The sequence below is a fragment of the Grus americana genome, unplaced genomic scaffold (genome assembly GCF_028858705.1).
Source record: "Grus americana isolate bGruAme1 unplaced genomic scaffold, bGruAme1.mat scaffold_91, whole genome shotgun sequence".
Lineage (NCBI taxonomy): Eukaryota > Metazoa > Chordata > Aves > Gruiformes > Gruidae > Grus > Grus americana.
This window is the reverse complement of record NW_026562100.1, coordinates 398,100-423,971: the sequence shown is the minus strand read 5'-3', so window position 1 is coordinate 423,971 and position 25,872 is coordinate 398,100. Positions and strand designations below refer to the sequence as shown.

At 51.9% G+C, this 25,872-nt stretch overlaps 1 protein-coding gene across 1 annotated transcript; it reads right to left on the bottom strand.

Moving 5' to 3' along the window:
- Positions 1 to 5,800: 5,800 nt before the first annotated feature.
- Positions 5,801 to 18,119, bottom strand: LOC129201301 (electroneutral sodium bicarbonate exchanger 1-like). The gene is made up of 23 exons (XM_054812422.1): positions 17,945 to 18,119; positions 17,494 to 17,628; positions 16,886 to 17,021; positions 16,516 to 16,676; positions 15,893 to 16,024; positions 15,610 to 15,719; positions 15,332 to 15,489; positions 14,886 to 14,973; positions 14,258 to 14,404; positions 13,983 to 14,074; positions 13,306 to 13,480; positions 13,039 to 13,172; positions 12,119 to 12,364; positions 11,907 to 12,012; positions 10,839 to 11,000; positions 10,009 to 10,122; positions 9,524 to 9,685; positions 8,675 to 8,926; positions 7,820 to 7,888; positions 7,162 to 7,335; positions 6,925 to 7,062; positions 6,385 to 6,482; positions 5,801 to 5,888 (listed from the first exon to the last, which is right to left on the bottom strand). Exons 1-23 carry the CDS (start codon positions 18,117 to 18,119, stop codon positions 5,801 to 5,803), a joined length of 3,252 nt encoding a protein of 1,083 aa, XP_054668397.1.
- Between the last annotated feature and the right edge of the window lie 7,753 nt (positions 18,120 to 25,872).

Genomic DNA, 25,872 nt, shown 5'->3' with positions numbered 1-25,872 from the left:
GGGAAGCTTCTGGCAGCTTCTCACAGAAGCCACCCCTGTAGCCCCCCCGCTACCAAAACCTTGCCACACAAACCCAACACATTTGGGCTGGGTGCTGAGCCCCGCTCCATGCCGGCAGCTGTGTGGGAGGAAAATCCTTTGGGGATCTTCTGCCGGGGGGAATTTGTGGAAGGGGGGGACCCCAATGTCAGCTCTCTGTCCTGGAGCTGGAGGAGGTTGATCTAAACCTCGGGGCGGCACCACGCTCCCTCCCTCCCTCCCTCCCTCCCTCCCTCCCAGGCATGAACCCACCACAGCCGAGCAAGGAGTAGGGCAAATAATATGGGATAGGATAGTGCGTATATATGATGTCGGGGACAACCCTGGCCTGGCTTGGCAGACCCTCCCGAGGCTGCAAATTATTTTTCTTTATTATTAGAGCTTTTCTGGAGGATGCTGCACACAGTAAAGTACTTTACAGGACACACCCCCCACTCTGGGCACCTCCCGCAGGGACAATGCAGGATGCCACCATGTGCATTAAACCACATTTTCTTCCCCCATCCTTCTCTCCCGAGCAGATGGCAGTCGTACGAATCCCAAAGCGCCCAAAGCTTCGCCTCCAACATCAAGCGACACTCGGAAGGCACCTTCACCAGCGACTTCACCCGCTACCTGGACAAGATGAAGGCCAAGGACTTTGTGCACTGGCTCATCAACACCAAGCGGTACAGGTAAAAAGAGGAGAGGGGAAGGGGACCACGCTGGGAAATAACCTCCCACCACGCCACGATCCCAGTCGATAACGCAGTTTTAGAAGTTTTCTCTCCACCTGTTTTCTTATATTCGGCAGCTCCGCAAAGAGGTCCCCGAAGGAGGAGCCCCGTGGCGTCCCCTTCCCGGCCGCGTTCCCACCGCTCACGTAAGTCAGCCCAAACAGCAGACGTGGCCCATTAAAAACAAATAAAGGAATCATTTCAAAACGTAGCCACAAATCAGCGGGTGTGGTGCAAAGTCAGAGTCTGGCTTCCTACGCCTGACGCTGCTTCTCATTTTTGCTGGCTCACGGGGCTTCTCTGGTGTTTACTCGTAATAAAATAAAACAAGGAAAATTAAGCTGCTTTGGGGGAGAGTTGATAATTTACGATGGGAAGAGGCTGTTTTGTTCTTGCCGTGCTCCGTGCTGACGTTTTGCATTTCATTTCAGTCTCAACGCGGCGGGATCGTTTGCATTTACAGGGGATATTACCACGTTGCGGTCTCGTCGAAGCAAAGCATTTGCTCCTTTGCGAACGAGAAAATCCGCTGTTCCCAAGCTCCTAAACTGATGTTAGGGGGAGTTTCTAGTCCGTGAAACTGTTTGGTGGTTGTTTGCTTTTTATTTTGAAGGTACAATTAAACGGCAACATCAGCTTTCCAGCAGCATCAGCCTGGGGATAGTTGCACCCGTCCATCACTGCCAGCGATGGGATGCTCCACGGGAAGGATTTATCCATCACACGCAGCCGCATCAATCAATCCCTTCGGTGTTTCCCAGTCACCTCCTCCGAAAATTGGCACCCGCGGATCAGCCTTCCCTTCAAACCTGCATTTCTCCGGCTTCATTTTCTCTCTAACAGCTCCGAGGGCGCTGTAGATCCTGCGGCTTTCCCTAAACCGTAATAAAACCTTTGTTAAATCCGGCAGCCGGTTGGTGACGTCTCCAATGCTTCCGAGCATCCCATCGGGATCCCGCGCGCCGCTGGTCCCGGGGGATTTTGAGGCACCGGGCTCCGATCCCCGGCTTGGCTCAAGTGCCCCATTTTTCTCTCAATTCCTCAAGTTTTAGGTAAAAGGGTGATCGGGATGAACCTGCCTGACCCCACAGACCTGTGCCAGAGGGGATTTGGAAAGAAATTTAAAAAAAAAAAAAAAAAAAGGAAGATAACTAGAACCTTTGGATTGAATGGTAATTAATTGTGTTGCAAATGGTCCAAAAAAAAGCCAAAATAGGCAGGGGGGAGGATCTGCTCACTCTGGATGGGGTGACTTCTCTCCTGTACCAACACCTTCACCCCCCCAAGTCCCATTTCTGAACTCCCCGCACACCCCCAGTCTGGCAGAGGTGACGTGGGTGATGCTGCTGTCGCCTCCCTCCTGCAACACAGAGCTCATTGCCATCACTTGCATAGAGAAATTAAAATAATTTTTTTTTTTAAAAGAAAATAAATAAAAAAATCAATAAAACCCCAAACCCACTGATTTCAACTCTTTCCCCAGTCGGTTGGTTCCTGACCCAACATCCCAGGGAGATGGATTTCCCCCAAATCAGCGCTGCCCACTCCAAACCCCCCCTTAAAGAGCTCCAAAGATGCCTCCAACTCCTCTCCTCCCTTTAAAAGACTCGGGAGTGGCACAGCAAGACACACGAGACTTTTATTACATTCTTTTCCCATTACGTTCAATGGGTGACAAGAGAAAAATCAGACAGACACGGCTCAGGAGGGTGGACCCGTCAGCCAACATCAACCCTTCACGGACGGGACCCACGAGACGGCGACACAGATTTATATTATTTGAGTTTCACAGAAGGAACCCAAAATCAATCAAATAATAATTAAAACAAAACAAAACAAAACAAAACACACAAAGATTCAAAGTGATAAATAACACAGATATGCTCGATGGATTCCCCCCCCCCCCAGTTTTATTTACAACACGGAGCATTTCCAAACTAGATCATCTCTTACCATAAAATAAATATATTTCAGCATCTCCAAAATGAAAAAATTGTGTCTGTATTTCTAAATGGGGGAAAAAAATGAAATAAAATTTAAAAAAAAAAAATTGTGCCAGTACCTTATTTATTACCTTTTTACATCTTTTTTCCCCCCTTAGGGATTTCCATGCACCTACATTTTAGGAAACTTCTTTCGAAGGGGCTCCCGGGAGATCTGGGGAGCTGTTTTAAGGCACCAAAGATGAGGAAAACACCCAGCACCCATCCTGCATCGATGGCAAAGGGGCTTTGCTACCAACCAAAGCGTCACGGGTCACTTCAAGGATGGGGTTTTTTTTCAGTCAGAAAGTGATTCCAGGAGCACCTTTGAGAGGGTTTTTTTCCCCCCCTCGTATAATTTTCCTCTGCACAGGGCAATATTAAATCCTCCCAAAATAAGGAGCCGTCCCTGGGTTTCTGGTGTCTAACGGGGGCAGGCAGCCGGAGCGCTGGGTCTCCAGCCAGGCTGGGGGGTTCCAAACACCATTGAGATGACCCAGAGTCACGTTAGAAAGTAAGACATCAGCTTTCATTTAAATAAAAAAAAAGTTAAAAATGACAATAAATACAGAAAAAAGAAAAAAGAAAAATCTAGCCCTGTAAGTAGCCAAAGCTCCAAATGGAGAAGCTGGGGCGCGCCGAGGAAGCCTGGTTTGCTTTTTAAATAAGGAACTGCCCAGGCAGCTGCCAAATTTTCGCAGCCCCCCGAGGCCAGGGGAGATGCAGATCCCGGCGGAGCTGGCCCCAGCCCGCTCTTCGTTCAACCCGGCCCCGTTTTCCTTCCCGGGTGGGTTTCTGTCTTTTCTTTCTTTCCGAGCCGAAGAGACGCCAGGCACGTGCAGGGAACAATCCCAGCCTCCGGCCCCTGCCAGGAGGGAGCCGAGTCCAGCCCTGCGCTCTCCTCTTACGGAAAAGAACAAGGACAAAAGAAAAACTGGCCGCTACGAGAAGCCAAATAATTTCATTTAGGGACAGGGCAGCAAGGGGACTGGTACCACAACCGCCCAGCTCCACGCCCATGCCCGTCACCGGCTTAACGCTTCTACCTCCACGGGAATTCAAGTTTATTTTCCAACTGGTGGAGAGCTCAGGGCTCTCCCCCACTGCGACCTTTTCTCCCTGGGGAGGGAGGGACGGCACGGGGGAGCAGCACAGGAAGGCAGCGTGGACGGGAGGTGCACGGAGGAAGAGCAGCGAGAAAACCCAGGCTTTGCACCTTTCCCTTCCTCCAAGCACACACACCCCCCTTTTTTTTTTTTGGCCTCCCCTCCTTTTTGAAGAGCTAAACCAGTTTCCTCCCCCTCCACCGGTCACCCCGCCGTGCCGGCAACCGTCAAACTACGGTTTGCAAAGCCCCATCCCGTAAAAGCGTCCGATTTTGGCCCTGCTCGGTGATGTGCCGCTCTCACCCTTACAGAGCCATTTCACATTTTCTTTTCCCCACCCGCACGTCACTTTGGGTCGGTTTGATGCACAAAACGGTTCCCGCGGCGGATGGGAGAAGCCGATGGCAGGAGGGTTCGTGCGCCCGTCCCAGCTGGGCGCGGGGCAGCGGCCGCAGCCGCCAAGAGCCTGGAGCAGGTGCTGAGCCCCCAGCAAGGTGCAGGGCTGCAAGGGGACCTTTTCTTCTGGGTTGTCCTCTCCTCCCAGGCTCCAGGGCCACCCGACTCGACCGCATGTGCCTGGGGTGACGCCGCAGCCCAAGGACCCCCCCAAAACGTGAAGGGGGCACGAGAACCGTCTCTGCTGAACAGCTTGTTCCTGCAAAGCGGCAGGGAGAGGGAGGAGGAGAAGGCAGCTTCCCGCTTTCCTCCCAGCTCGTCCCACCCTGCGGGAGAAAAGACTTTGCAAGGACAGGGCTGAAAAAAGAAAAACCAAAACAACCAACCCCTAGAGTCCCAGGGAGGTAAAAGGAAGGAAAGCGGAGGAACAACGGGGGGGCAGCCCAGGGACGCAGAGCCCCAGGTCTCACCTGGCCGTTCCCAAAACCATACGCTGTATTCAAAGTATTCGATTTTAAGTGGTCCCTTATATTCGGTTTACGGCCAGGGGACAAGAAAGGGGCATTTCTGCATTTTGCAGCTTCCAGGCTGATGGCAGAGCCAAAGGAAAAGAAAATAAATACAATAAAAATAAAATTAAAATAAAATAAAAATAAAAAAATAAAAATTAAAATAAAATAAAATAAAAGTCAAAAAGAAAATAAAAAGAAAATAAAAATGAAAATTAAAATAAAGTAAAATGCTGTAAAACTGGAGGGCAGGGAGCAAACGCTTTTCCTTCGCCTTAGCCCAACTGCTCGGACGCTCCTTAGGCTGCCCCGCCAGGCAGGACATCCCTCTCCTACCTGTAAGGGACGTAGGAGTGAACGAAAGCCTGGACCCCAAACCAGACCAAAAACCCGGCCGTGATAAAGAAGAAAACGGAGAAGGCGTCAAGTATAACAGAAAACTATTTGGAACATAAACATGAGTTTATATTTGGAAAAAAAAAAGAGAAAGGAGAGGAGGAATTGGGTATTAAAAAAATAGCACTGAATGATAAAGCGGTAGCAGTCCCTCTACCACTACGCAACCGCAACAAACACACGCACGTACGCCCGGAGGCTCAACAACACCGAACTCCCATTGACCGTGATGTGCACCTCAGTTTGCTGGTCTAGAGATACTGAATGCCTGAAGCACACCAAGGATAACTGAAGACGTCTGCATGGCTTTCATGGGAATCCTCCAACTGGAAAAAAAAAAAGCAGTTTCTCCCCGTGTCCGCGTTGGCACATCCCTGAGTCACGTTCTCGCTCCTCTCCTTCAAAGTCAAGATTCCTAAACATGAAAACTGGGGAGGGGGAAGAATGAAAAAAAAAAAAAAAGGGAGAGCATCATCAGTGGAAGATGGGGTTTGAGCCCCGTTCGTGGGACCACCGCGGCAGAGAGGAGCTGGCTGGCGTGCCACCGTCCTCGCCGCTGCTCGTTTGCTCAGCATTGCCGGCCGAAGCACGGGAAAACCGTACGCGCGCGTCTCGTCACGCTCGCATGCGGTCCTTTACCTTTTTCCTCCCCAAATTCAGACTGTTTCTGTGTTCATAGGGAGAGTCTTCCACACGGTCGTTTTCGACATTTCATCCCAGATATTAATCTCGGAAGGATCGGTCCTGCAATAAATATTTTACATCGCAATCCGTGATTACGGGAACTGCTGCCGCCAAGTGCGTTAGCACCAGCAAGAGGACCAGGGGGGCCCAGGGAACCAAAGCTCAGCGTAAGCACCGGAGGTTTTGCTGGATGAGGAGTTTCGGGAGGCAAGCCTGTAGAACAACAGCTCCAGGCAAAGGCTCTTGCTGGCGTTTAGCCCTGGAGCGGGCTCCTAAGCCACTGCTGCTACAGGTCGTGCCTACACCACCTCTTTCTTAAATATGAGGATCTCCTGCTACCCTAAAGTCACTGATGATGCAAGTTTTGGGGGTTAAATGGGAGTTGTGCAGCCGCTCTGCGCAGGGGCAGAGCCCCGCCATCGCCTCCGGCAGCCCTGCCCAGAAATTTGATTTTCCCGCCGAGCGGACCGCTTTACCGAGGGACGCTCGATAAAGACGGTGCCAAACACCTTCAAACGAATCTTGCCGGGGGTCCTGGCGCTTGGTGGCACTTTACCTGTCGCTGCTTTGCTGTGGGATATCCAAGTCGCTGGTCTTCCCCACTTTCAGTTGAACCCAATTTGCAGCAGCAGCTTCCATCACCTTCTGGGACTCCTGACGGAAAAGGGACAAATCAAGTTCTCGGTCTTTAATCAAAGCGGAGATAAACTCAGCACCCAGTAAAGACGTTGCACGCTGTCCTCTCCTCCTGACCTGCGGCAGCTTTAGCTATTAGTGCAGCAGGGTGAAGACCTTTCACTCCAAATACTTTGGGGGGATTAAAAAACGCTATTATGAGTAAACCTTTCCGTAGTATTAATAATAATAATAATAATAATCTTTATTATAGGACTCATTTTTAAAATTATACCTCTAGTCAAGTGTTAAGCTCACTGCTAATTTAGGATAAAAGGTTACGATGTGTGATCCAGGCTATTAGGATCTGTTTCTGTTTAGTTCTGATCTTGCCCCGACATTTAAAGACGAGCTGTGGCAGAAAGAGGCAATCTCACAGCCCGAGGGAGATGCCCGGCCCCGAGCACCCAGCAAGCTTCACCTCTTCTTCTTTGGCTTCATTTTTGGCATCGTCCAACTTCTTCTGCTTGCTTTCTGGCATAAGGTCATCCAGAAAGCTGAGCTCTCGCTTCGAGAAGCAGAAATCCATCACTTTCCGGACAAAAACGAGAGCCAAAACCTTCACGAATAAGAGGGAAGGTGCAGCGAGGTCAGAGATGATGCCACAGCTCGCTCCGACGCTACAAACACCCCGACGCCGAGCAGCACCGGCTCTTACCATCATGGGGAAGATGATGGCGGCACGCGACACCTTGATGGCCCAGAGCAGGACGAGGCAGATCAGCTGGATCATGGTGAAGCAATGCACCTTTCGCAAGGGGACGTGCCGCAGGTAGATGAAATCCGGCTGGTGTTTCGCCGGCATCCCAAACAGCTTCAAGCGATCGAAGAACTGTAAAATAACAGTGAGAAGTTTCTGGCCCCGGGGAGACGCGGAGGGAGTGTTCAGGATCTCACTTGCAATGAGAAATCCTGGATCCCACCGCGTTCCTCTGCGAGCAGCACCCAATTTTCCCTCCGCTCCATCTATAAACCGGCTTGCCCGCGAGAGCTGCCCACCGAACTGCAATTATTCCCCGTTATTCTGTTCTCAGCGTTTCTCAGCACGCTGAATCCCCCAGCAAGGATTTCCACCAGCCACAGAAATCGCCTTCCCTTCGCGCTGAATTCCCCCATTTTCCTGTAACCTGCCCTGAACTTGCCCGGTCCTCCCGGCCCTATACACCTCCTGTGCCTCCTCCAATCTTTTTCTTACACAAAATATTTTGATCGCTTGCTTTCGGAGAGGGGTTTTTCCCCCCATGCCACTGCTTTTTTTACCTGCTTCTATAGAGATGAAATACCAGGGACCCAACACGCTGTAAAAGAGGCCGTACCTGAATTCCTCTGAGCGACGACACACCCATGTAGAGAAAGACGCCATAAAGCACAGGCATTGGTATAAACTCCAAAAATAAATACAGAAATTAGTGCATTCTTGTTTTCAAATTGCATTTTCAGTATTACCGCTCTCTTCTACAGTCCCTGCCTAAAATTGCCTAAAGCCTTCCAGCTTCCAGAGGGTTAGAGAAGTGTCGCATTTTAACCATCAGAGATTTTGTGCGTGCGAATGATTTAATGCTCTGCTTTAGGCTGAGCTTTTGAGTTACACTTCATCAGAATAATCCTGTTTTCCAGAAAGGTTGGAGGAAAATAGGTGATTTCGCCCATGCTACCATATGCCGCGTTCTGCGACGGTAGAAAAACATTTGTACGTGTTCTTGTGGCAACACGCAAGAGCAGCGTGCCTCCTGTGAGCCTAGAGATGAGATTACTTTGTGGGAGGAACACGCAAGGAAGCCCACGGGGACGATTTCAGCGCGTTTAGCTACTGGGAACGGCTGTTCCGAGGCATCTGGGGGAACAAATTGCAACCGATAACATGCTGCCTGGTTGAAAGAGCAGAGGTACTGCTCTAAATACGCTTCATCGTAACCCATAAACACGGGTGGGCCTGAAAGACATCTGAAAATCCAAGCAGTTGGCTTGCTCGCTTGGCTCGAGCGTGCCAAACTGGGGTCTGAAGGGCTGGAAAGTGCAACCGAGGGTGGTTCCCACCACGGATCGAGCCCCAAGGTTTGGGATCACCTCCTCCTCTGCTCCACAGCTACTCAGGCCTGGAGAAAGGGGACTAGTTTTGCATAACCTCCAAAAAGCTCGCGGTTGTTGGGTGGTTTCCATTTTCCTCTTACCTTTAACACCGAAGTGAAGAAGACTGAGCAGCCCATGAGCACAAAGATCATCAAGCCAGTGACTCTCTGCTCTCGTATCCCCAGAAACTTGGGCTGTTCTCCTGGAGCTGAGCAGCCAGACTCTACTTTGAGGCTATTCACGTGGGTGATGGACAGGACGGTCGCAGCCACAAACCACGGCAGCCCCATCACGGAGCACACCCCCAGCATCACGGCCACCATGAAGAGGTCCAGGTGGTACCCGCATCCTTTCTGCGCGGAGCGAAACAAGAAACAGAGCATCTCACGGGACAAGAGCAAGGACAACGTCGCAAGTCAGACCCAAACAACCCTGTTTGAGCTCAAGTCGACGTCTTGAAAATTTAAAACACGAACTGGAAACAAATAAGGATGTATCCAGTCTTTGCGCAAGCACCTTGCATGACAATCCGGCAGCACTTCAGACAAAGTGGATTTGGGGAGTTTGTATCTACTTCTCAACAAAAAAAACCCACCTTACTATTTTTCATTCATAAAGACATTTCTACCACTTGCGAGTAAGATATGACTCTCAGTTATGCCTGGCAGCACATCAAAATGATTCGTTCCCCAGCTGCTGCTGACATTTTAAAACAAAAGCGTGCTTCTACAACGCTCTAAGCTTAATATGCTCCTCCGAAAGATTGCTCATCTGAACTCCCCTGTTGTCGTTTGCTCCCTGTGTCATCATTAAGCCAGGAGACCATCTTGCCACGCTGCCTGACGTTGTTCCAAACCAATGCCTTCACAAGGCATTTGGAATTGGAGCTTCTCCCCGTACCTGCAGCCCAGAGCGGGTTGGGGATGGGGTTGTCTCCTGCAGCCCCTTACCTTCAGCCTGTGCTCCTTCCTGTTCACGATAAGAGCCGTGATCTGCTGGTCCATGAATATCAAGATGGTGCAAAGCAGAGCTGGGATGAGCGCAGCCACCACCGTCCACCAAGGGTTGGGTCCTATGGGGTTGATGAACCACCCGCGGTCGTCTCTGGTAGGCTGCAACAAAGCACACACATCAGCCTCGTCTCCCAGCCCAGCTACTTCACCGGCTTGGATTTTCCCCTCCATCCCCGTGTCACAGCATCTCCCAGCCCTGGTTTCACGTCACCCCGGGGCTCAGCAGTGCCAGCATCCTCTTTGCAAGCACCTGTAGTTATTTCTCCTGCAGGTACCTAGTTTTGGGGCTGTCTTCTCATTTCCAGGAGGAAACGATGCACTTGGAGGTGGAGGAGGAGATGGTCACACCACCAGCATCTCCTCCAGACTCAGCCCTGTCCTGCCCCGGTGAAACCCGCTCCGTGCCACAACACCCCCCCTACCTTGAACGTATGGGGGATGTGGAGCTTCGGTGACGGGATCCCAGTCATGAAGTCAGTGAGCACCATGATGACGATGGTGAGGAAAACAGCAAAGTCACTTATTGTGGACCGCACCTGGGGCAAGAAACCAGAGCTGAAAGGGGCATCGCAAAGGGGGCCACAACATGAGATGGAAAAATGAGAGACATCAACAACATTAAGGCTGGTTAACAAAATCCCACCACTCTGAGGACATGCAGCCAAATCCCTTGGTTAGCTACTGTTGCTGTGCTTGTCTCTGTGAGAGATGGTGTCAGACAAGAAAAAAAAAGAGTTTAATTAGGTGGAAGAGGGTTGTTTGAATTCAAACCTTAAGTAAAAAAAAAAATTAAAAAATAAGGAAGCAGATGGCTGCCACTGCAGCCACGCTCACAGCTAAAATGGGAATAAGGCGCACTGAGGCATCGTATGTTCCTCAAAAGGAAGAAAAAGTGTCTTTTCCTATGGCAGCTCCTCATTTGAACCAACTTTCCCCTTGAGCATAATGCACAGAAGGTTAAAAAAAAAAAAAAAAAAAAGGCAAATAAACCCCCACAACTTTGGAAGACCTCTTTTCCCACTGCCTGAGCAAAATATCGCTCGGGGGCAGGTCGCGAGGCAGGTGGGAAACGCCACGGTCGTTTAGCACTCATGGAAACGAGGGAGGGACATCCAAGCTGCTGGAGAGTTTGGCCTTCAAGGTCAATGTTTCCCAGCTTGACCAAGCGGTGGCAAATACTGCTTAGCGCTCCGGGAAAGCCATTTTGGGAAATGAGTGTGGAGACTGCTGCCGGCCACCATCTTCTACCTACTCTGGTTGGGAAGTAACGGCTGCTTTTAAACTTCTTCAAGAAGCTCGACAGGACAAAGGTGGAGAAGAAGAGGATGCAGCACCAGAAGAGGACATTAGGCGCGTAGGGGCCATTGCGTCCACAGGCAGGTCCGTGAAACTCTCCATGCAAATACCGACATTCCTGGAGAAACAGAGCATCAGGACACAAAGGTAGTGCACGTGCAGCAAGGAAACCTGGGATAACTCGGGGCTTTTGAGGATCTTGGTCCAAGATCCATGACCTTGTAACTGCTGCTGCTGCTGCTGACGGAGATTTATATTGAATGAGCAGCAGCTGAACAAGTGACACATCGAACCGCACAGAGGAGAGCGGAGAGGCGAGATGTGATGGGACACCATATCACAGACCCATGGCACATCCTCCGCTCGAATGGCAGGCAACCGTGGCTGAAGAAGACGCCAAGAGGGGAAGGAAACACTGGAAGTTCTTGGGGATAGAGAAAGAGGGAGCAGGGAAGGAGGGCTAAGACAGCCGCGGAAGGCAAGGAGAAGAGACGAATCGTCCCTTCCCAGCGAAGGGCTCCCAGGACACGGCCAAGAGGGGATGAAGATGTCCTGAAGAGCCTCCCATCCTATGCCTGGGCTTTGCTTCCAGCAACAGCAGCCCGAGAGGCTGCTCAGACGTGCAAATTTATGCATGGACCTACAGACAGTGCTGAGTAAGCAAGCAAGGACTGGAGTTCTTAGGAACCAAGTAAGGAAGCTAAGGACTACCTTCAAGCAGGAACTTAAGTCCTCCAACTTCTACAAGAATCAAACCACCCACTTAACCTTGCTCCTGGTCAGAAAAATTGTCCTGCGACAGGGTCAAGGAGGACAGTTATTACCCACGATGTTGGGGGGACAAGGTGGACTCTCCTTCCCAGGACCAAGCGGGTTAAAACCACACGTTAGATTTAAAGAATGCCTTTGCAGAGCAGCACTAGCACAGTCTGAAGCCCCTCATCACCCGAAGGGCTCTGACTTTTGCAAAATGTGAACGCCCCTGGACCCCGCGGCCGCGGAAGTAGTGGCTTGGGGCACTTACAGTCACCGTGAGGTTTTCCCAGGCGATGCCAGACACGTTGATCTCGTTGCTCTCCCAGAAACGCAGGGTTGCCTTGCTGGGATGGCTTGGTGCCTCACACTTACAGCTGGGAGGAGAAAAGCCAAGACGAGGGTGAGGGAAAGGCAATGGAGGTGCAGCCCTGAGCTCCTGCCAAGGGGCAGCAGCCTTTTAGGAGGAAAAGAAAAACTCACTAGTAGACGGTGAGGAAGTCGAGCTTGCTGTGCATGTGCACAGGGTAGGTCTCTCGCAGGTGACTCAGCTTCTCCAGAGCCTCGTAGATGAAGATGATGCAGATGAGGGAGGCGAAGGCTTCTTCGGTGAAGCGGGTGATGTAGCACACCAAACAGCTGGCGTCGGTGGCCACCAGCACTATGCAGAAGAAGGCAGTCCACAGCCCGATGCAGGCCCGCAGAGAGAGATAGGAGAGCGCGTACTCCCTGGGAAACCAAAATCAAACAAAGGCTGGAAAGGCCAGGAAGAGGCGCCGAGCCGTGCCTTCCTTCGGGGAAAATCACGAGCAATTTAGGAGCACGTCAAGGCTGCAGATGGTAAATGCACTTTCCATGTCCTACTACAGACAGCCTTGGGGCTGCGGTGCAGGGTGCGGACCTGCAGGAGGAGAGGCCAATTATTTCATGATTGTTATTTAACAATTAGCTTGTGTTAAGGCCTTGGAGGCTAATTGAGGTCAGGGCCCTTTGTGGAAGGTGGTGTCCTCCCACATCACCCCCATGCCCTAACACCAAAACCCCGGCTGATTTTGCACCCAGTCACCTGCTACCAGCAAGCTGGGGCTGAAGAATAAATTGAATTGCAATCAGGGTGTCTCATCTCACATCAAACTCATCACAACACAAGGATCCCCATCCTTATGGCTTCTCCTCTTCCTGCTTCATTTTAACCCTAAAAACCCCAAACAACCTCATCCATCCTTCAGAGACCAAGGGCTCTTGCACCATCACATACTAAAGCAGCAGCGTGCAACGTCTGCGACACAGAAAACAACTGAAATCTAACAACTCTCACTGAGAAAAAGACGAGAAAAACATCTTTTCTCCACCAGTGCCTCCTGAAGGCTCTCGCGGCACTCGGCCGCGGCAGCCGGCCTTACTTGCAGAATTTGTAGAGGATCTTTTCGAACACGAGGACAGGTCCAGTGCTGCCGAGGATGGTGAGAGGTTGGCCAGCAAAGAGGGAATACACCACGCCGGTCATGGATGCGCCCAGCAGTGACTCCATGGCACTCTGTCCAGGGAAGAGGCAGCGGCGAGGAAATAAATCAATGGGAAAAAGAAGAAAAAACCCAAAGCAAATTCACTGCAGCGAAGATTTTGCATGAGTTTTGCGCTCCCCCACGCCACCCAAGAGAGCTGCTCACGATGTGGCCGTCGGTCGCCTCCCCCAGCAGTCCCCCGAAGGTGATGACAGGGGACATGCAGGCACAGAAGAGGAAGAGGAAGGACGCCAGACACTGCAGGCTCAGACCATCCCGAAAGTCGCTCCAGAACCACGGGGCTTTGCGCTTCACGTCCAGGATCAAACCTCCAAAGAGCCTGGAGGAAGGAAAAACAAATAGACTGTTTCCCTGCAAGACCACACAGAGGGGTTTTTGCTGCAGAAGGACAAGCCCAAGCAGACAGTAACCTTCATTGCTAACCAGCAGCAGTCTCCTTCGGCCGTTTTATACCCGGCAGAAACCAAGCAAGCACAAAAACCCCCTCCAACAAAAAGAAAAAGGACCAAACCTGAAAGCCCATCCCCTCTTACTGCAACTGTCCCTTGCTTGGAGAAGCAGCAGAGCTCTCCCTGGAGGTATTTACACAGCTGCTTCCACCCCAAATCAAGAAAATCTGTCTGCAGTGGTGCTGTGGCTGAGCCCAGCTGCCCAGATCTCACCTGCCCAGCCCAGGGGACCGAGCTGGTAATGTGAAGCCCCTTCACTGAACCAACTAACCCCAGAAAACTGCTACAAGGGAAGGTGCACGCTCCGATTCTAGAGGCAAAGAGAAAAAAAAAAAACAAACAACAAACCCCACAAACTATTAAAGCTCACACCTTCCCGTGCGCTCCAGTTCAGGACCACTGTGTTTCTCTGGCTTGCTGTGAGAAGCACTGTCATCGAGAGCTCCTGGCATCTTCCTTTTTCCCTGTTAAAAAGGAAATAAGCCAAAGCTATGGATTCGTAACCACTGGCTTGTTGGGCTTCTGGTCTGGGTATGTGACTGCGTCAAACTGGGACCTGGTGAATCTGGGTCCCAGAACAGCATCCCCGGCCGGCCGGCCGCCGGCCTGCCCGTCCCCCTCGCGCCTCCCTCCGCCGCAGCACCCACCTGCGAAGGGACGTTTTTCGGGGGCTCGATTCGGATCGATGGATCCCATTCTCCTGGCGGCAAGACCGTGACCTGATCCAGAAACTCGTCGATGCCGGCCACGAGGTCAGCCCGGTTCTCGGCTTTATAGGCAACGTCACGGAAAACCTGCCGACAGGAGACAACCTGCTCAGAGGCCAACCCATCTCCGATGTCCTAAGCACTACAGTAAGCTCCTGGCTAAATGCAAGATCATTTTCCCCAAATTTCCTGCTTGTAATGGCAGGAAATATTCCCCCAAATGGAAAAATCTGTCCATCACGGTACTTGTAATCATGTCCTCCACGAGGTCCCCATCCCTCATGGCACACCATACCCTTTTGCTTAAAGCGGGGAAGTTTCACTGGCCCTGGCAATGCCACCACTGGGGACAGGGTGCTGGGGACCCCGGGGAGGTGCAGGATGCACACCGGGTGGGATTTCAACCTCCAAGAGGTGGGGTGATACAAATCCGTGCGTTTGCTTCGGCGTGTGAACGAGGGGTGGGCTATCTGGAGAGGTGTGGGCAGTTGGGAAGCAAATCCTCTTCCTCACTACTGCAGAGAGCTGAAGAAAACCAAAAGTGACCCGGAATTCTCTCTTCTCGCACCTCATCCGTCATGATAGTAGCCATGGACCTGCCGATCTCATGGTACTGATGGGCTTTGCCTTCTGGTCCAAGCAAAACAAACAGGAACCTGGGCAAGAAAAACACAATGAGCGAGAAGAACGTGTCCTTGCTCAAAGGACACCCAAGGAAATCCCTGGGAGCCCCCAGCCCCGAGCGCAGCTCCAGAGGGGACACGTAGGCTCACCGACTCCGCCAGGAATTTGAAATTCACCAAAACCGATGGCAAATTTAATTTTTGGGCCAATTTTCATTAAAATTGGCCAAGGGGTTTGAAAGACACAGCAGGGAAGGGATGCGAGTGGGAGAAATGTCCTCGCTCCCCCTGCCCTTGTTCCCTTGGGACGCCAAACTGATGCATGCACCTTGATGTTCTTTCGTTGGGTGGGGGTTTTTTGAAATAAAATCTTTGTGCTTCTCGTTCAGACCTTGTTGGGATGGGAACTTCCGTCATGCCCGAGAGGAGGACAGCCGGGGTCAGGCGGACAAATGCCACGATGGGCTGGCGAAGGAAATCCAGCTCTCCTACGAGCACGTTGGATGCTTCAGCCCCGGTGGGAATTTTCTTCATGAAATGCAGCTGCGCCTAGGCACAACAAGCGATTTTCAGGCAAATACCCCAAAAGCAAAGCCCTCAGCACTCTGCAGCCAAATTTGCAAGACCAAATCTGGCCCTAAAGGCATAAGATAGCTACGAGCGTCTCACCTTGCTTAAGTCCATCGCGTTGCTCTCGTGGTTCACCCCATTTTTAGCTTCTGCAGTGGTAGGAGAAGGATGCGGGGTGAGTGTTTGGGCTGGTAGGAAAAAGAAAGACACTCAGAAAGACGGACAAGGAGCAATTGGGATGCTTCTCCTCTGCCAGGACAAGTCGAATGGGACCAGAGCCCTGCAGGAACCCTCACCTGGTGCCAAACCCTGCAGGAACCCTCACCTGGCTTGTCAAGGAGGTGCAGGTCTGACTGCTTCTTGCTCACATCAGCAAACGAGCGGACGATGGGAAGAAGGTTGTTTCTTTTCTTCTCATTCTGATGGTGATGCTTCTTCAGTAGGACTTCTCGAACTTTTGCCCGCACGTGCTCGTCAAACTCCGTGGACTGGTCTTGCGGGCCCAGGATCATATCTGGGGATGGCAAAGGGAAACGAAGCCGTCAGAGCAGAAACCCCCCCAGGTCCCAATCCCCGAAGCCCCCGGGGGAAGGCTGTGCCACGCAGGATCCCCTGACACAGGCCCAGCCTTGCTTAGCAAGACATTTTAATACAGTTCAGCCTTTGCAGCGAAAGCAAGAAGTTTCTTTTGCTAAAAAACACGAGCAAAGTGCTTATTCATCACTCTGCTAAGATAATTATTTCCCATTCGAAATAATGCAATTTTCTTGCCCCGTCTGGCCTTTCTGTCTGACTCTACACATTCAAAAAAAAAAAATGGAAAAAACACACCAGAAAAAGCTGGTGTGACTGTTGCACGCCCAGCCTGCATCCAAAACCAACTTAAAAACACAGCGGGGTTTCTGGAAAAGGACGCGCCGTTGGGGCAGGGTTTGATTCGGGAGCGGAGGGCACCGCGGCAAACCGAGCTCGGCCGTTCCCGCAGAGACGCGGCGCCCGCGGTACCTGCAATCTCTTCGATGCTGTTGGCACAAATGTCCAGCAGCACCGTCCCGTTGATGATGCAACTCCTCAGCTCAGAGAGGCTGTGCAAGGACAGCGTGGCCACGTAGGGCTTGCTCCAGCGCTCGCCGCCGTCTTCCACGTCCTCCTCAAACTTCAGCCACCTGCGGACATCAGGCGCGATCAGCCCCATTGCGAGGAAACGGCCTCAGCTCCGCAACCCCTTTAACAGAGCTACAGGGCGGCGAGAGAAGGCTCCTCGCATCGGCACCTGCAAAAGCTTTGCCAAAGTCCCGGAGAGCGGAAAGCAGAGCCCGCGGGTGCTGCCGGCAAGGGGACTCCTCTCCCACCGCGGCCGGCAGCGGGGATTTACCTTGCCGTTTCCTTCCACTCGGCATCTTCACCCTCTTTCACGCAGATCTCATCCAGCTCGGTGAACAAGTCATGGGGAACGTGCTGCTCGTCCTCCTCGGTCCCGAGGATGAACTGCACTCGCTGGGACGGAGTGTCTGGGGGCAGAAGGCAAAGCCCCGTCCCGTTACCGTGCCCGAATACGGCCCGTCACGCTCATAGGCAAAGCGGGCATCGATCGGCACCATAAACATCGGGCTGGCCCCTCTGCCCTGGCTCTGTCCAGGCTTGCACAGAGCCCCAGAGAAGGAGAAGCATCTAATCCACCTCTGCATAAGCATGGGCACCTTCCCTTCCCCACAGTTCCATTTTTAAAGCCAGGATCCCTCTGAGGAAGGCAAGCCTAAATCCTTTATGCATTTAACTGTCTTAAAAAAATAAAAAAATAAAAATAAAAAAAAAAGAGAAGAAAGAGGAAAGTTTGGGAAAAGAGAGAGGGTCCTGCTAAATGATGCCGCTTTCCCTCGGAAGAACAGCAAGCCACTCAAACCGGCACGGGGACCTGCTTGCAGAAGACCCCAGCACCCACGTAGCCCCGAGGAGTTCAGTGAACGCTGCGGCGGGACTTACAGTGGTAGCCCTGCTCCGTCGGGGCAGAGTCCTTCTCCCGTTCCCGTTCCCGATGCTTCTGGCTGTGGGGACGGTGATGCCGGTGGCTTTGCCTCACCAGCGGCATCCGCACGCCCACGTACAGGGTCCGGTGGCCTGCGAAAAAGCGGCGTTTGCATCGTTCTCGATACCGCGGAGACGCTTGACGCAGATGCCGCAATTAAATCAGTGCAGCCACCCCAGGAGGAAACACCAACTTCTCTTAATTTTCTTTTAACTGGATCCCTGAACGTCACAGACCTGCCCTTTTTTCCCAAGCCTATTTTACTCAAACTTTGCAACGAGAGAGCAACAACAAGTGATGGTTCCCGATCATCTAAAATGCCAAGCAAGGGACGTCGCAGGGACTTTGTGCGACAGGAAAAGGCGCTGGGCTGGCGGCTCCTCTACCGGGATCTCAGCAGAGACTCACCTTCCAACTCCTCCTTCTCATAGTGAATATTGACGACGTTGCTCGTTCTTCCTTGGTCAATCACTGCCTCTTCGTCATCTCCCTGTTTAGAAAGGAGAAGGGAAAAGTTGCGCAGAGCTCCCTTACGTCCTCCCGGCCATCGTCCACCCCCGCGTCCACCCAAATCCACGAGCATCACGCCTCCGCGTGCCTCCTCCTCCAGGCACAGCCCTAAAAGCACGGACTTGGAGGAGGTTTCTCTTCCCATAACCCAATAAAACAGCCCGTAGCATCGTTCAAACACAAAAAAAAAAACCCAAAAAAACCCTCCAAGATTCGCACCCAGTTGCTCGATTTCTGAAACCGAAGTTTGAAGAAGAGCAAAATACCAAGAAAACTTGGGGACCTGGCAGGGCTGTTGGACGAAATTCAAGAAGCAAGAGCTACACCGTGCACTGGGAAACAGCCCAAAAGAACCAAACCCATAATTTAAAATAAAACTTCAAACACTGCGCTGGCATATGCTGCCCGTCGTACTAATGATGATGCATTAATCACAAAGACTTACTTAAAAAAAAAAAAAAAAACAAACCCAAAGCCAGAGAATAAATAACTTGTTACGATTTAAGCTGCAAACACTAACGTGAAATCTGCTTTTTATCCCCCAAATTTCTGCTTCGACTGAACAGCATCACCTGCCACCGCGCGGCAGCGATGCTCGGGAAAGGCACCGGTTAATTTAACGACCAAGAGGAAGAAACGCTCCTGTCTGGAAACGAGTTTGCTGGTCCCCGAGTATTAATTTCAGAGCCGACCTGTTGCTAACTCCCCGCCAGCTCCCGGGACTCGCCCACGTAACCCGGCAGCCGGATTATCACGCGCCCGTGGCTTTCCTGTCCTCTCTCCGATGACGGCCTCCACCACCCTCCGTCCCCTCTTAGCAAAAATGCATCCTGCTCCCCTTTGGTTTTGCCAAAAAAAAAAAAAAATCCCCAAAAAAACCAACCCCAAGAAACTCCAAACCCCAAGCCGGGAAAAGGTATGGGATGAAAGGGCTTAATAAAATCGCTTTAAATTGCAATTTAAAAAAAAAATCGCTGTTTAAAGAAAAAAATCGCGGTTTCAAAAAAAAAATCGCAGTTTTAAAAAAAAAAAATCGCGATTTAAACGAAATCACAAGCTCGAGCGCATTAGGTGGGTGTTGGAGTGGGAATACATGGGGCGGTTTGGGAGTCAAACACCCCGCGGGTGACACAGGAAAGTCTCCGTCTCTCTTAGAAACCGTTTTGCCCCCGTACTCCGACCAACGACGCTGAACCTGCCGCCGGGAGCCCTCCCCGGCACAAAGCATCTCCCCCCTCCGCATCCCTCTGCGCTCCGGGGAAATGCCGACGGGATTTCGGGGAGAGGTTTCCAACCGTTTGGGGCGGGGTGGGGGGGCATCGGGGACGTTGGGCCCCTCGGCAGAGCCCCTACCTGTAACTCTTCCAGCAGCGTCATTTTGTAACCCTCGTCCTGGCTCATCCTGACGTCGGTCAGCGGTTTTGGGGTTTTGGGGATCAATCAAGGGGGGTTAGACCCCCCCCAGGACACCGCAGTAACCCTCACCGAGAGGAGCTCAGTGTCGCCCGCTGTGTACCAACTCCAGGTACACAAAAAGTGACCGTTTCTTGGAATCGGAATCTTGGGCATGGGCGGTTATTTAAAGCCACGCAACCCCAAAACTCATCCTGCTTGGAAAACTTAGTGGATGGGGAGAAACCAGCTCTGTTTTGAACCAAACCTACCCGGAGGAGAGAAATGGGGTGTAAACGCCGGGGCGAAAGGCATAAGCGGCGTTTTGGTGTGTTTCACAGCACAAGCTGCCAACATACGAGTGAGGCGCAAACCCTTGGGAAAATACCCGTTACGGGGCGGCTCAGATCCCCCGCTGCTTTTATATTATTAAGTTTTAAAGCTTCAGGAGGAAACGTAGGAGGAAACGGGACAAGTGGGGACCTCCGGGTCCATGGCGAGATGCTCCGAGCATCTCATCGCCCTTCCCCGGCCACCACAGCATCCCCAAAATCGCAGCGAGCCTCACACGGAGATGCCACCAAAGAATTTAAACCAGAGCACTGAAAGTGCGTGGTGATAGGCAAACAAAAGCCAAAGTTTCAGCAAATGAGGGGGGGGTGGGGGGTGGCATTTTACTCCCCCTGAAGTGCTAAGGCATCCAGCAAAGATAAAAAATGTACAACTCTAATTAATCTTTGAGTCTGCCGCTTCTTCCTCCTCACGGGGAGGACTCCTCTCATCGTTCCCCTGCTCCTACATGGAGCCTCTCCCACGGGCTACAGTCCTTCACGAACTGCTCCAGCGTGGTCTCTCCCACGGGGTGCAGACCTTCAGGAGCAAACTGCTCCAGCGTGGGTCCCCCACAGGGTCACAAGTCCTGCCAGCAAACCTGCTCCGGCGTGGGCTCCTCTCTCCATGGGTCCACAGGTCCTGCCAGCAACTTGATCCAGTGTGGGCTTCCCACGGGCCACGGCCTCCTTCAGGTCCCTCCACCTGCTCTGGCGTGGGGTCCTCCACGGGCTGCAGGGGGAATCTCTGCACCCCCTCATCCTTCCTCCACGGGCTGCAGGTGGAATCTCTGCACCCCCTCATCCTTCCTCCATGGGCTGCAGGGGGAATCTCTGCACCCCCTCATCCTTCCTCCATGGGCTGCAGGGGGAATCTCTGCACCCCCTCATCCTTCCTCCATGGGCTGCAGGGGGAATCTCTACACCCCCTCATCCTTCCTCCATGGGCTGCAGGGGGACAGCCTGCTTCACCATGGCCTTCACCACGGGCTGCAGGGGGATCTCTGCTCCGGTGCCTGGAGCACCTCCTGCCCCTCCTTCTGCACTGACCTGGGTGTCTGCAGAGTTTCTTACAGCTTCTCACTCCTCTCTCCCGCTGCAAAAGCTCTCTCTAACTGGTTTTTTTTTCCTTCTTAAATATGTTCTCACAGAGGCGCTGATTGGCTCGGCCTTGGCCAGGGGCGGGTCCATCTTGGAGCCGGCTGCCATTGGCTCTGTCAGACACAGGGGAAGCTTCTGGCAGCTTCTCACAGAAGCCACCCCTGTAGCCCCCCCGCTACCAAAACCTTGCCACACAAACCCAACACATTTGGGCTGGGTGCTGAGCCCCGCTCCATGCCGGCAGCTGTGTGGGAGGAAAATCCTTTGGGGATCTTCTGCCGGGGGGAATTTGTGGAAGGGGGGGACCCCAATGTCAGCTCTCTGTCCTGGAGCTGGAGGAGGTTGATCTAAACCTCGGGGCGGCACCACGCTCCCTCCCTCCCTCCCTCCCTCCCTCCCTCCCAGGCATGAACCCACCACAGCCGAGCAAGGAGTAGGGCAAATAATATGGGATAGGATAGTGCGTATATATGATGTCGGGGACAACCCTGGCCTGGCTTGGCAGACCCTCCCGAGGCTGCAAATTATTTTTCTTTATTATTAGAGCTTTTCTGGAGGATGCTGCACACAGTAAAGTACTTTACAGGACACACCCCCCACTCTGGGCACCTCCCGCAGGGAGAATGCAGGATGCCACCATGTGCATTAAACCACATTTTCTTCCCCCATCCTTCTCTCCCGAGCAGATGGCAGTCGTACGAATCCCAAAGCGCCCAAAGCTTCGCCTCCAACATCAAGCGACACTCGGAAGGCACCTTCACCAGCGACTTCACCCGCTACCTGGACAAGATGAAGGCCAAGGACTTTGTGCACTGGCTCATCAACACCAAGCGGTACAGGTAAAAAGAGGAGAGGGGAAGGGGACCACGCTGGGAAATAACCTCCCACCACGCCACGATCCCAGTCGATAACGCAGTTTTAGAAGTTTTCTCTCCACCTGTTTTCTTATATTCGGCAGCTCCGCAAAGAGGTCCCCGAAGGAGGAGCCCCGTGGCGTCCCCTTCCCGGCCGCGTTCCCACCGCTCACGTAAGTCAGCCCAAACAGCAGACGTGGCCCATTAAAAACAAATAAAGGAATCATTTCAAAACGTAGCCACAAATCAGCGGGTGTGGTGCAAAGTCAGAGTCTGGCTTCCTACGCCTGACGCTGCTTCTCATTTTTGCTGGCTCACGGGGCTTCTCTGGTGTTTACTCGTAATAAAATAAAACAAGGAAAATTAAGCTGCTTTGGGGGAGAGTTGATAATTTACGATGGGAAGAGGCTGTTTTGTTCTTGCCGTGCTCCGTGCTGACGTTTTGCATTTCATTTCAGTCTCAACGCGGCGGGATCGTTTGCATTTACAGGGGATATTACCACGTTGCGGTCTCGTCGAAGCAAAGCATTTGCTCCTTTGCGAACGAGAAAATCCGCTGTTCCCAAGCTCCTAAACTGATGTTAGGGGGAGTTTCTAGTCCGTGAAACTGTTTGGTGGTTGTTTGCTTTTTATTTTGAAGGTACAATTAAACGGCAACATCAGCTTTCCAGCAGCATCAGCCTGGGGATAGTTGCACCCGTCCATCACTGCCAGCGATGGGATGCTCCACGGGAAGGATTTATCCATCACACGCAGCCGCATCAATCAATCCCTTCGGTGTTTCCCAGTCACCTCCTCCGAAAATTTGCACCCGCGGATCAGCCTTCCCTTCAAACCTGCATTTCTCCGGCTTCATTTTCTCTCTAACAGCTCCGAGGGCGCTGTAGATCCTGCGGCTTTCCCTAAACCGTAATAAAACCTTTGTTAAATCCGGCAGCCGGTTGGTGACGTCTCCAATGCTTCCGAGCATCCCATCGGGATCCCGCGCGCCGCTGGTCCCGGGGGATTTTGAGGCACCGGGCTCCGATCCCCGGCTTGGCTCAAGTGCCCCATTTTTCTCTCAATTCCTCGAGTTTTAGGTAAAAGGGTGATCGGGATGAACCTGCCTGACCCCACAGACCTGTGCCAGAAGGGATTTGGAAAGAAATTTTAAAAAAAAAAAAAAAAAAAAAAAAGGAAGATAACTAGAACCTTTGGATTGAATGGTAATTAATTGTGTTGCAAATGGTCCAAAAAAAAGCCAAAATAGGCAGGGGGGAGGATCTGCTCACTCTGGATGGGGCGACTTCTCTCCTGTACCAACACCTTCACCCCCCCAAGTCCCATTTCTGAACTCCCCGCACACCCCCGGTCTGGCAGAGGTGACGTGGGTGATGCTGCTGTCGCCTCCCTCCTGCAACACAGAGCTCATTGCCATCACTTGCATAGAGAAATTAAAAGAATTTTTTTTTTTAAATTACATAAATCAATAAAACCCCAAACCCACTGATTTCAACTCTTTCCCCAATCGGTTGGTTCCTGACCCAACATCCCAGGGAGATGGATTTCCCCCAAATCAGCGCTGCCCACTCCAAACCCCCCCTTAAAAAGCTCCAAAGATGCCTCCAACTCCTCTCCTCCCTTTAAAAGACTCGGGAGCGGCACAGCAAGACACACGAGACTTTTATTATATTCTTTTCCCATTACGTTCAATGGGTGACAAGAGAAAAATCAGACAGACACGGCTCAGGCGGGTGGACCCGTCAGCCAACATCAACCCTTCACGGACGGGACCCACGAGACGGCGACACAGATTTATATTATTTGAGTTTTACAGAAGGAACCCAAAATCAATCAAAGAATAATTAAAACAAAACAAAAAAAAACAAAACACACAAAGAATCAAAGTGATAAATAACACAGATTTGCTTGATGGATTCCAACCCCCTCCCCCGCTCAGTTTTATTTACAACACGGAGCATTTCCAAACTAGAGCATCTCTTACCATAAAATAAATATATTTCAGCATCTCCAAAATGAAAAAATAGTGTCTGTATTTCTAAATGTAGCACATGGGGGGAAAAAATGAAATAAAATTTAAAAAAAGAAAAAGTGCCAGCACCTTATTTATTACCTTTTTACATCTTTTTTCCCCCCTTAGGGATTTCCATGCACCTACATTTTAGGAAACTTCTTTCGAAGGGGCTCCCAGGAGATCTGGGGAGCTCTTCGTTCAACCCGGCCCCGTTTTCCTTCCCGGGTGGGTTTCTGTCTTTTCTTTCTTTCCGAGCCGAAGAGACGCCAGGCACGCGCAGGGAACAATCCCAGCCTCCGGCCCCTGCCAGGAGGGAGCCGAGTCCAGCCCTGCGCTCTCCTCTTACGGAAAAGAACAAGGACAAAAGAAAAACTGGCCGCTACGAGAAGCCAAATAATTTCATTTAGGGACAGGGCAGCAAGGGGACTGGTACCACAACCGCCCAGCTCCACGCCCATGCCCGTCACCGGCTTAACGCTTCTACCTCCACGGGAATTCAAGTTTATTTTCCAACTGGTGGAGAGCTCAGGGCTCTCCCCCACTGCGACCTTTTCTCCCTGGGGAGGGAGGGACGGCACGGGGGAGCAGCACAGGAAGGCAGCGTGGACGGGAGGTGCACGGAGGAAGAGCAGCGAGAAAACCCAGGCTTTGCACCTTTCCCTTCCTCCAAGCACCCCACCCCCTTTGCTTTTTTTTTTTTTTTTTTTTGGCCTCCCCTCCTTTTTGAAGAGCTAAACCAGTTTCCTCCCCCTCCACCGGTCACCCCGCCGTGCCGGCAACCGTCAAACTACGGTTTGCAAAGCCCCATCCCGTAAAAGCGTCCGATTTTGGCCCTGCTCGGTGATGTGCCGCTCTCACCCTTACAGAGCCATTTCACATTTTCTTTTCCCCACCCGCACGTCACTTTGGGTCGGTTTGATGCACAAAACGGTTCCCGCGGCGGATGGGAGAAGCCGATGGCAGGAGGGTTCGTGCGCCCGTCCCAGCTGGGCGCGGGGCAGCGGCCGCAGCCGCCAAGAGCCTGGAGCAGGTGCTGAGCCCCCAGCAAGGTGCAGGGCTGCAAGGGGACCTTTTCTTCTGGGTTGTCCTCTCCTCCCAGGCTCCAGGGCCACCCGACTCGACCGCATGTGCCTGGGGTGACGCCGCAGCCCAAGGACCCCCCCCAAAACGTGAAGGGGGCACGAGAACCGTCTCTGCTGAACAGCTTGTTCCTGCAAAGCGGCAGGGAGAGGGAGGAGGAGAAGGCAGCTTCCCGCTTTCCTCCCAGCTCGTCCCACCCTGCGAGAGAAAAGACTTTGCAAGGACAGGGCTGAAAAAAGAAAAAACAAAACAACCAACCCCTAGAGTCCCAGGGAGGTAAAAGGAAGGAAAGCGGAGGAACAACGGGGGGGGCAGCCCAGGGACGCAGAGCCCCAGGTCTCACCTGGCCTTTCCCAAAACCATACGCTGTATTCAAAGTATTCGATTTTAAGTGGTCCCTTATATTCGGTTTACGGCCAGGGGACAAGAAAGGGGCATTTCTGCATTTTGCAGCTTCCAGGCTGATGGCAGAGCCAAAGGAAAAGAAAATAAATACAATAAAAATAAAATTAAAATAAAATAAAAATAAAAAAAAAATTAAAATAAAAGAAAAATAAAAGTCAAAAAGAAAATAAAAAGAAAATAAAAATGAAAATTAAAATAAAGTAAAATGCTGTAAAACTGGAGGGCAGGGAGCAAACGCTTTTCCTTCGCCTTAGCCCAACTGCTCGGACGCTCCTTAGGCTGCCCCGCCAGGGAGGACATCCCTCTCCTACCTGTAAGGGACGTGGGAGTGAACGAAAGCCTGGACCCCAAACCAGACCAAAAACCCGGCCGTGATAAAGAAGAAAACGGAGAAGGCGTCAAGTATAACAGAAAACTATTTGGAACATAAACATGAGTTTATATTTGGAAAAAAAAAGAGAAAGGAGAGGAGGAATTAGATATTAAAAAAATAGCACTGAATGATAAAGCGCTAGCAGTCCCTCTACCACTACGCAACTGCAACAAACACACGCACGTACGCCCGGAGGCTCAACAACACCGAACTCCCATTGACCGTGATGTGCACCTCAGTTTGCTGGTCTAGAGATACTGAATGCCTGAAGCACACCA